Source organism: Rousettus aegyptiacus, unplaced genomic scaffold (assembly GCF_014176215.1).
Source record: "Rousettus aegyptiacus isolate mRouAeg1 unplaced genomic scaffold, mRouAeg1.p scaffold_m13_p_9, whole genome shotgun sequence".
NCBI classification, from domain to species: Eukaryota; Metazoa; Chordata; class Mammalia; order Chiroptera; family Pteropodidae; genus Rousettus; species Rousettus aegyptiacus.
This window is the reverse complement of record NW_023416312.1, coordinates 73,685,645-73,695,529: the sequence shown is the minus strand read 5'-3', so window position 1 is coordinate 73,695,529 and position 9,885 is coordinate 73,685,645. Positions and strand designations below refer to the sequence as shown.

The following is a 9,885-nucleotide window of genomic DNA, read 5'->3' as shown; positions in this document are numbered from 1 at the left end:
ATATGGTTGGTATGATTTCAACCCTCTTATCTTTGTTGAGGCTATCTCTGTTGAGGCTATCATGGTCACTAAAGAAGAATGTATAAGCAGCTGTTTTGGGATGGAAGGCTCTGTATATGTCAATTATGTCCAGTTGGTCTAACGTGTCATTTAAGGATGTTACTTTCTTATCGACTTTCTCTTCGGATGATTTGTCCATATCTGACAGTAGGGTATTTAGGTCCTCTACTACAATAGTATTTTGGTCCGTTTCTCCCTTTAATTCTGTTAGTAATTGTCATATATATTTCAGGGCTCCCTAATTGGGAACATAGATATTAATAAGTGTTGTGTCTTCTTGGTGCATGATTCCCTTTATCATTATGAAATGTCTCTCAGTATCTTTCTTTAACTTTTTTATTTTGAAGTCTATTTTGTCTGATATTAGTAACACTACTCCCACTTTTCTCTGAATGCCATATGCTTGAAATATCATTTTTCACCCTTTCACTTTGAGTCTATATTTGTCTTTGGAGCTGAGATGTGTCTTCATCTCCAGAAGTTCTATTTGGTTCTTTCTGAGGATTTCGATCTCCTTGCTTTGCTAATCTAGTTGTTTTTCAATTCCTGAAATTGTTGATTTGAGTTGTTTTGCATCGCATTGAATTTTTTCTGAAGTACCATCCTGAATTCTTTGTCATTTAAGTGGCATATTTCCATGTTTGTAAACTTATTTTCTGGAGATTTTTCTCTTTCTTTCTGAGATGTCTTGTCACTTTGGTCATTCATGGTGTTTGTTGGACTATTACTCCCCCTGGGTATTAATAGAAATGTATTCTGTTGTTTTTTCAGAAAGATTTATTATATAAAGTTCTCTCTTTAGATTGCTGCAGAGAAGGCGCTTTTCTTTTGGTTTCCAGTAGGTGGCGTCTAATCCTCTTGGATCCCTGCTTTATATAAAGCTTAAATAATGCCCTTTTTATTTTCTTGTAGATATTTAACCATGTTCACTACCCTCAGTTTCAAGCCCCGTCAGTGTCAGCGACAGTTTTGGTAGTGTTTGCTCAGATTCCCCTGGGGCTCCATGGTGTTCGGTATCAGAGGGTATTGGGGGATGGGCCCTCTGGGTTGGGAGTTGGGGGCTGCAGCTCAGCTTCAGTTTTGCTACTGGGACCAGTGAAAATCAACTATTGTTTCTCTGTGGTCCCGTCCCGCTTCTCTGCTTTCTGCCTGTTGCTGGTTGTGTAAAAGTCCTAGCACTTTTAGGCAAGTTTGTTCAGGGAAGTCACTGCACCTTCTCCCCTTCCCCTCCTCCTGCAGGGAGCTCCAGATACTGTAAGAGGCAGCTTCTTGATTTCTCCCAGTCTACCGCCCGACATCCAGGGCTCTGACGTGTGGTAGTTCTTATGTGCAGATCCCATGATCAGACGTGCTGGTGTGCAGTTTGGGTGTTTTTTTGTTCAGTTTTAGATGTTTAGCTTATTTTAGTTTCAAGGGGAGAGATCGGAGGACATCTCTAATTCGGCCATGTTTCCCAGAATCCTCTCCTTGGGCTGTACTTTGTAGCCTCTCCCTAATGGATTTCAGTTTGGATTTGCTCCTTGACTCTTAATGCTAAGCTTCTCTAACTGCACAGCCTCAGTAGAGCCCTGCCTCTCCCTGTTTTACTTCTGGTGTAGGGAATCAGACATACACCTGACAAGTGCCCCAGACATTTCCATAAGACGATTGAGGCCTTCAGACTTGATAGCACTGGGTGGGTCCTTCCAACTCTTTTTCTCTCTAATTCTTTTTTCTCTGTGCCTAATGTTGACTACTCTTCCTCCAACTGACTCATCCTTTCTTTAACTGATACAGTAGTTCCCCCTCATTCTCAAGTGATATGTTCTGAGACCCCCAGCAGATGCCTGAAACAGCAGACAGTACCAAACCCAATATATACTATGCTTTTTCCTATACATACATATTTATGATAAAGTTTAATTTATAATTAGGCACAGTAAAAGATTAATAATGATAACTACAATAAAATAGAAAAATTATAATATATTGTAATAAAAGTTATGTGAATGTGGTCTCTCTCTCTCTCTCTCTCTCTCTCTCTCTCTCTCTCTCTCTGATAACCAGTCTGATAATTAGTGGCTACTAAGTAATTAACAGGTGGGGAGTATGTACAGCACGGAGACAAAGGGATGATACCTGTCCCAATCGGGACAAAACAGGACAGTGTGATATTTCATCATGATATTCAGAATAGTGCATAGTTTAAAACTTATGGATTGATTATTTATGTAATTTTCCATTTAATATTTTCAGACAATGGCTGTTGCAGGTAACTGAAACCGCAGAAAGCAAAACCATGAATAAGCGGGGACATCTCAGCTGTGGTGGTGCTGCATCCGCACACTGGGAGGGGGGAGGGCTCAACAGAGGAGCAATGGATACTATCGGTACTTCTGCCTGGGAGAAGGCCTCACCTCTGTCCCTCATGCCAACAACTCAGTGTCCCTCAGTGTCCCTCATGCCAACAACTCAGTGTCCCCTGTAAATCCCTGGTGACCCCCGAGCAGCCAAACTGGTACTGGTGTTCAAAGCGAGCAAGTTTGTCACTGCGAAAGTCCCCTGGCAGACATGGCCCCTTTAAGAGGCATCTGCAGCTACTGTAGCCTCTGTCTTACTCTGCCACTTGGGACTAGGCAGCTTGGTGTCTTTTCCCCTTCCTACCTCCAACCGTTGCTGGGTGATTATTTATTTCCCTCCCTAGTTGTACGGCTTCTGTTCATCTAAATCCTCAGGCATCTTTGCTTGCTGTTTCCTCCATGTTTTATAGTCAACTTTGATGTGGTTGCAGGAGGGGATGCACAAAGCTTCTATCATCTACGCTATTTTGCCAAGTTGTCCACTTGTCTCTAGTTTTGTCCTCATTTAATCAGTTCTTTGTGTGATGACTTAAGTAATCTGTGTAAACGTAGATCTTGCTGTGTCATGCCACTGCTCAAAAACCATTCATGCAGTGGTTCTCCAGCTGTGATGTACCTCAGAAACTTCTGGAAAGCTTGTTACAAACCCATACTTCTTCCATACAAAAGGTTCTGATTCAGCAGATCCAAGGTGGAGTCTAGGCCTGTGCATTTATAAGAAGCACTTTGGATGATTCTGTTGCAATTGGTTCAGGTGCCATCTATTAAGAAACATGGCTTCAAATGTTCTTTATTCCCTAAAAGCTGAAACTTCGGCATCCTTAGTATGGCACAGTAGGTCCTTGATAGTTGTCTTTTTTAATGCTGACTTTGTTCCCTCTGTGCCCCTCCACTCCCATGTCACTGTTACCATCATTTTTAGTCTGAACTGCTACAACAGTGTTCGACTTCTGAGTCCTAACTGCTTTAGTTGCTCTCTGCTTCGGTCTTTTACCTAATCTCAAGCCAGAGTGACCTTTTATAACTGCAAAAATGTTCTTATTATTCCCCTGTTCAAAACCCTCCAGCGGCTCCTTAGATGGTGATCTAAGGGATAGTTTCTCCAACTGGCTCAGGTGGTACAGCATCTGGATGTCGTGGTGTTCTTTCCGGAATGCCATGAAATAATTGATTTATTAAATAACACCATATAAAATAAAACGCTTTTCAAAAGAACACTTCTGCTAGCAAAAAATATGTCTACATTATGTGTGTGTGCAATATAAAATCATAGCCATAAGCACAGATGTCCATGAAAAACATAAACCGTTGAATTAAGCATGATCAGTACTGGGATTGTCTGTTTAATATTCATTTGCTACTTGTTCATTCATTTTGTTGCTTGCTAGCAGATAAGCAGGAGCATCTGTCGAAAATTTAGTAAAAATTTATGGTTAAAAAAGTTAAAATAGAGAAATTTCTACTCATTAACTATTTTTTTTGACACTGTGGACATCTATCTGATTTGTACCAAGCATGGTTCCAGACTTTACAGGCATTATCCCCGGAGAGCACAGCTTGGAAACCCCTACTCAGGGATGTAAAGTCTAAGCTCTTTGGCATGACCAAGATCCTTCCAGATCTGACCCCATTTTATCCTCCAGTCTCATTTGCAGCCACTGCCCCTCCACTACCACTCCCTCCAGCTAGCTGAGACATGGAATTCCCTAAATGTTCTCTGTCCTTTTTTCTTTGATTTTATACATGCTGGTCATTCACTGACCCCTACCCCCAACCCCCTGCTGGCCAGATAAACTACTACTCATCCTTCAAAACTCAGTCCAAATGACTGTTCTTTGAAGTGCCTTTACTCACCTCTCTGGGTCCCTACCTCCTCAAGGTCTTGCTCCTGACTGATGATATGACTTATTACATTACTTGTTGTTTGTGAATCTATCTGGCAACTGGCCCAGGAGCTCCCTCAGGTCATGGTAGGGGTTCTTGTCACCCATTTTTTCTTGAGTCCTCTGGCACTTAGCACAGCGGCTGATGTGCAGTGAGGACACAGTGCATATTTGTGGAAGGAATGAATAAAATTGCAAAGGAAGCAAAGTTTACCTTGAGAACTCTACAGCTCCCTACAGGAGTCCCTTTTTTATTTTTATTTTTAAAAAAACTATTTATTTAAATTAGTTTCAAGTATACAATACATTGGCTAGACATCTTCATAGTTCATAAAATGATCCTCCCAATTGCTTCTTCCGTCCCCTGGCCTTCCACTTAGCCATCATATTAGTGCTGACTACATTCTCTCTGCCGTGCTCCCCATTCCCATACCCAATTATTAACTACTAATTAGTACTTCTTTAACCCTTCACCCCACTTCCCCAGCCCCCCAATCCCCCTCCTCTCTGTCCGTCACTGAATTGTCCACTATATTTGTGAGTCTATTTTTGATTAGTTCTTTTTGTTCCTTAGATTCCGCATATAAGTGAAATCATATGGTATTTATCTTTCTCTGTCTGACTTATTTCACTCAGCATAATAACCTCTAGGTCCATCCATGTCATTGCAAATGGTAGGATTTTTTTAATGGCTGAGTAATATTTTATTGTATATATGAGCCATAATTTCGTTATCCAATTGTCTGTTGATGGGCATTTGGGTTGCCAGGAGTCCCTTCTTTACCTTTTCCAGCACCCCTTCCCCAACTAGAGGCACTCCGTACCCTTATGTTGCCTACTGTAGAAATCCACCAGGACTTGCCATTATTGCTAAAGTCCAGGCTTTAAATTTCTCCCTTGTTATCCCACCAAACCTCACCAGTCCTGTGTTTCATCACTCCATGGCTAGATTTCAGATAAAACAGTGGTTCTCAACCCTTAACATAAATTAGAATCCCTTGGGAGCCTTCTTCAAACACAGATTGCTGGGTCCCAATCCTGGAAGTTCTGATGTAGCATGTCTGAGGTGGGGCCTGAGAATTTGCATTTCTAATAACTTCACAGGTGATGCTGCTGCTGATCCAAAGACCACATTTTGAGAACCGCTGGAATAAACAAATGCAAAAGCAGGGACAGCAGGTAAATAGTGCACAAAGGAATCCATAGTTCATCTTGACTCACTCAGCTCTTTAACTGAGTTTGGGATTCCATCAGCACTGTCTGGATTTAGTTAATCTCAGATCATGGTAGGAGTTCTTGTCACCTCTGCTTCACCTAGTCCTCCTCCTCACACTTTCTGATCTTTTCAGATTGTTCTCAGAGCTTCTCCACTTTAGACCATCTCTACCATCCTTCTCTTTCTTCTGTAATACCATGGTTTCAGGACAAAGCCTTTCCCTGAGCTCTGAGCTCCATTCCACTGCTCTCTTCCCCCTCCCTGTTCTCCCCAATCCAGTCTTAATACCCCTACTTCAGCAGTCAAGAGTGACCTCCCTAAAGCTTGACTCCAATTAGAGCTTACAGCTTTCTAGTAGGAGTGGCCATTTCCTCTCCCTGGGGTGTCTGGTTCTTCAAACAATATTAGCATGCTAATGACAGTCACCTGCTGGCTCTAGGAAGTCACTGCTTGCTCCAGCTTCCTTAAGGACAGTGGAAACACAGAAAACACATTTACATGCTTCTGTGCATTTATTCACCCAACAAACTTTGATTAAGCACCTGCTAGACACTGTCTTGGGCCCAAGGGACCCTTCCAGGACACATAGAACATGAACACATGCTCATGGTAGTGCCTGAAAGCCCACAACGCCTCTTCATGAAGGGGATCTTTTGGCCCCACTCATCAATGAGGATAGACATTGAAGGAAGAAACAAACCAGTCATGAGCCCTCTTGCCTTAGCCCGTGTATCTTCCCAGGACCAAAGACTGGGAAACACAAACCTAGTGAGTTTCCAAATCTCTTTGTTGAAAGAAGCATTATAATCCACACCTCTCAGTTACTGGTCCACTGCATTGAGTGAGGTAAAGTATGTGAAGCCCAGAACATAGTGAGCTAAAACCTCTCTACATATACCCACACCTATACTGACACACAAACAGTGAAACATATCACAATACACATGCTGACACACACATACCGACACACACGCACACACCAATGTACAATACTGGCACACACACTTGTACATACACATACATACCAACACACACTGAAAATACACTTGGACACACATTGACACATACACTGAAACGCACATACAATGGCAGACATGAACCAACAAATAGTAACACGGGAGTAAACATGTGCCAACACACACACACATTGACACATACTGAAACACAGACACATGGCAAACATGCACACTGACATACAAATGTATATTTACTCATACATCAACACTAACCCACACCTCACGAAAACTGGGAGGCCCAGGCCCCAGGGGGCTTGTAGGCAAAGGCAGCAGGTCATGGAGAAACCAAAGGGCTGCAGGAGACTTGAATCACACGCTTGGTTCCAGCTTGAGAGGTCCAGCGTTTTGAAGGAAGAGGCCTCCTCAGGGTTCTCAGAGTCCCTAGGGACAGGCAGGTGGAGTGAGGCACATGGGTGGGGCATCAAGGATTCTGTGTTAAGGTGCTGAGCTGAAATGTTCGGAGTTTTGGTCAGCACCGGAGCACTAAGTTGGGAAGCAGTGAACCAGAAGGCAAGGAGGATTCCCCAGATCCCTGAGCTCCACCCGTGCAGCTCTGCAGGCCCTTCCCTCTCTGGGTATCAGCTCTCATCTCTGGTTTCCACATGCAATCTTCCCATGCCACGACCGCCCAAACCCCTTCTTCAGATCAGAGCTAGTGACCTCAGGACCTTCCCAGTCCATCATGACCCCGCCTTTGCCAGGGAAGACCTGTCTCCCTCTGAGACAGCAAGCCTGAAAGTGGCCAGTCACTTCTGACCTCTCACCCCTAATCAGTCTGGGCCCAGTCTTACAGTGGTTCCTCATATACAGCCTCTTTGTATCTCTTCTTTCCTTTGTTACCAGCCGCCCCCCCCCCCCCCCCCCCCCCCCCCGCACCTCCCCTCACACACATTCGAATCCTCTGTACTGCTGTTCAGGACACACTCAATTGGTTGCTTCCTGAATCCCAGGCCCCAAGCTAGGCACTGGGGGTGCATTGTGCAGAGTCCTTGTCCTCCAGGTGCGCCCTGCACACAAGGAGCTCCCAAGACAGCAAAGAGAAGCACTGTCCCGGCAGGTGGAATCAAGCGACAGAAAAGCGCTTTTCATTTAGCAAGCCCATTTCTCTGCCTTATCTCTTCCTCCCCAAGCCGGGGCCTCTGAATCGGGTACCTTCTCCCTCTCTCTCCCTGATTCCTGTTTTTCTGTTTTCCTCCCTCTTGCCTACCCCTCAGCTGCTCCCACCTTGGGCTGCTGTGGGGCCATCTCCTGCATCCCCTCATCCCGGACTCCCTGCAAACCCAGTTTTGCACTTAGATCTGCCTCCGCCCCTAGCCCCCGAGGTCCCAGGTGCCACTGGTGGGTCTAGGTCCCTCTTTGAGACCAAGGCACCTGCACTTTTGAGGAGTTGATTGGAATGTCCTGCCCGCTCCGACCTCGGGGACGCCAAATGTGCCAGCATTCGCCAGTCCCAGGGAACTAGCAGGGGCCGCTCTGGGCGGAAGGTTGAGGGCGTCAGGGCTGAAGAGGTGAAGAGGTGCCGAGGGCAAGGGAGGGGACCCGCGGCGGCAGCTGGCCGGGAGGAAAAGGAAAGCAGTCATAACCTCTGCCTTCCAAGGTTCTCTCCTCTGTGTACTGCCGGCTGCCTAGTCCCAGGCTCACCCAAGGTCAAGAGGTAATTGGGAGGCGGGACAGAGCCACCAGAGGCCAGTCCCCGTCACTCCCCACTACCCTGCTCAACAGAGCTAGGGGTCTTTTACCTGCGAGCCCCTCCTCCGACTCCCCAGCAATCCAGGCAAAAGATGGGTTGAGAGGTCTGAGCCATGGCTATCACGCTGAGTGTCTGGGGCTGGATGGGGAGAGGAAGTGTGGGGCTCGTCTGTATTAAGTACCCAATAGTGATGTGTCGGGTCAACGAAATTACAGCCCATGGCGCCCGAGATTTAGAAACCCCAGGGCCATAGGGGCATCTTGTCTCAGGACCGCTGGCCTCGGACTCCGCATATTACGGCTCAGTTTCCGGGCCGCAGTGCGGCTACCCCCGCCCCCTTTCGAAGCTCTACTGAGGAGTGGCAGGTGCCACAGCTGCCCACCCCGCTCAGCCGCACTCCAGGGCCATGGGAGTGTGTGTGTGTGGCGGGGGTGGGGGGTATGGCGGGGCTTCGAGACTCCAGAGACAGGCACTTGCATCCCAGTACCCTGATATCTCGGTGGAGAGGAAGAAGGGGCCCAGGGGGCCAAGAGGAGGGAGAGGAGGACTGCAGAGCTCAGTCGCCGAGCTGTGCGCGGGAGAGGGAGAGGCGAGGGCTCCCTTCCAGCCTCCGGGGGTCTGGGGACTCAGGGATGTGAGGCGAGAGCAGGGGGGTGTGACAATTCAGCAGAGGTCGGGACGTACCACGAAGCCCAGTGGCGGAGGGGGGGCAGAACGTGGTCACAGAGGGGAGCCCCCACCCCCCCCCCTTCGCGAGGGCTAACAACAGAGGTTGCAGGGAGAACTGGAAGCGCGCTGGTAGGGGGAAGCTGAGCGTTAAATCCGCCCCCATCCTAGACCGCACTTCCGAGGGGGTGGGCGATAGAGGGGAGGTTGGGGTTGGAGCAGCAGCGAGGGGGCCCCTCCCTTGCACCTCCCCCCACCGGACTTGGTCGCGCCCGAAGTGTAACACTTTCTCTTTGTCGGAGGAGCTCGGCTGTTTCCTGTGCTGGAGCTCCGGTTGCGGTGGTGCCCGTGGCAGCCCTGGCAGACACAGGAGCGATGGCAGCGACTGATATAGCTCGCCAGGTGGTGAGTGCAGGACTTGGGTCCAGCGCCGGGGCCGAGGGTCTGGGCAGGGCCGAGGAGACCTGGCTGCCAGCGCCGCCACCGCCACCACGAGGAGGGCAGTGGGCAGCACTTAGGAGCCAAGGCACGGCGGCACTTATGCTCTCGGGGTCAGCGGCTCAGTCCCCTAACCTGTTCCCGAGAATGGCGACGGTGGCGGGTTGGTGGAGGGCCTGGCTGAAGCTGAGGGCCAGCGGCTGAACTTGAATTGCCCAAGATCTGCAGTGAGCGGTGCCGCTTCCCTCGCTGCAACAGCTGGGGCGTTGCCGAATGAATGGCCACAGGAGCCGCCAAGCTCTCTGTGTCCCAGGCACCCTGGCCTGGCTTCCTCGACCGCCGGACCGCGCCCGTGCACCCAGCTGCCGGCCGGGACCCGGCCTCCTTAGGAAAGGGGATGCGGGACTGGGGTTAGCCAGAGGCAGGAGGCGGTGAGCAGTGAGAGGGGCGGAGAGGTCCCTGGCTGGGGGAGGGGTTCTCCATATGCATTACATATGTGACTGCGTCTGTGAGTGTAGCACTGTGAGCGTCTGAATGCACGCGCGCGCACCCGTGCCTCCCGGCGGGCGACAATACC

General features: G+C 48.3%; 1 protein-coding gene across 4 annotated transcripts in view; it reads left to right on the top strand.

The window, feature by feature from the left end:
• Nucleotides 1-8,927: 8,927 nt before the first annotated feature.
• The window catches only part of SEPTIN6 (septin 6), a 70,154-nt gene continuing 69,196 nt past the window's right edge, over nt 8,928-9,885 (top strand). For 2 of the 4 annotated variants that reach the window (XM_016137384.2, XM_016137354.2), the window contains exon 1: nt 8,985-9,275. In XM_016137384.2, the coding sequence (XP_015992870.1) occupies nt 9,246-9,275 (30 nt within the window). In that variant the 5' untranslated portion in view covers nt 8,985-9,245. Of the gene's footprint in view, nt 9,276-9,885 lie in introns of all 4 variants that reach the window. The other 2 variants (XM_016137364.2, XM_036226376.1) reach the window with 2 other exon arrangements.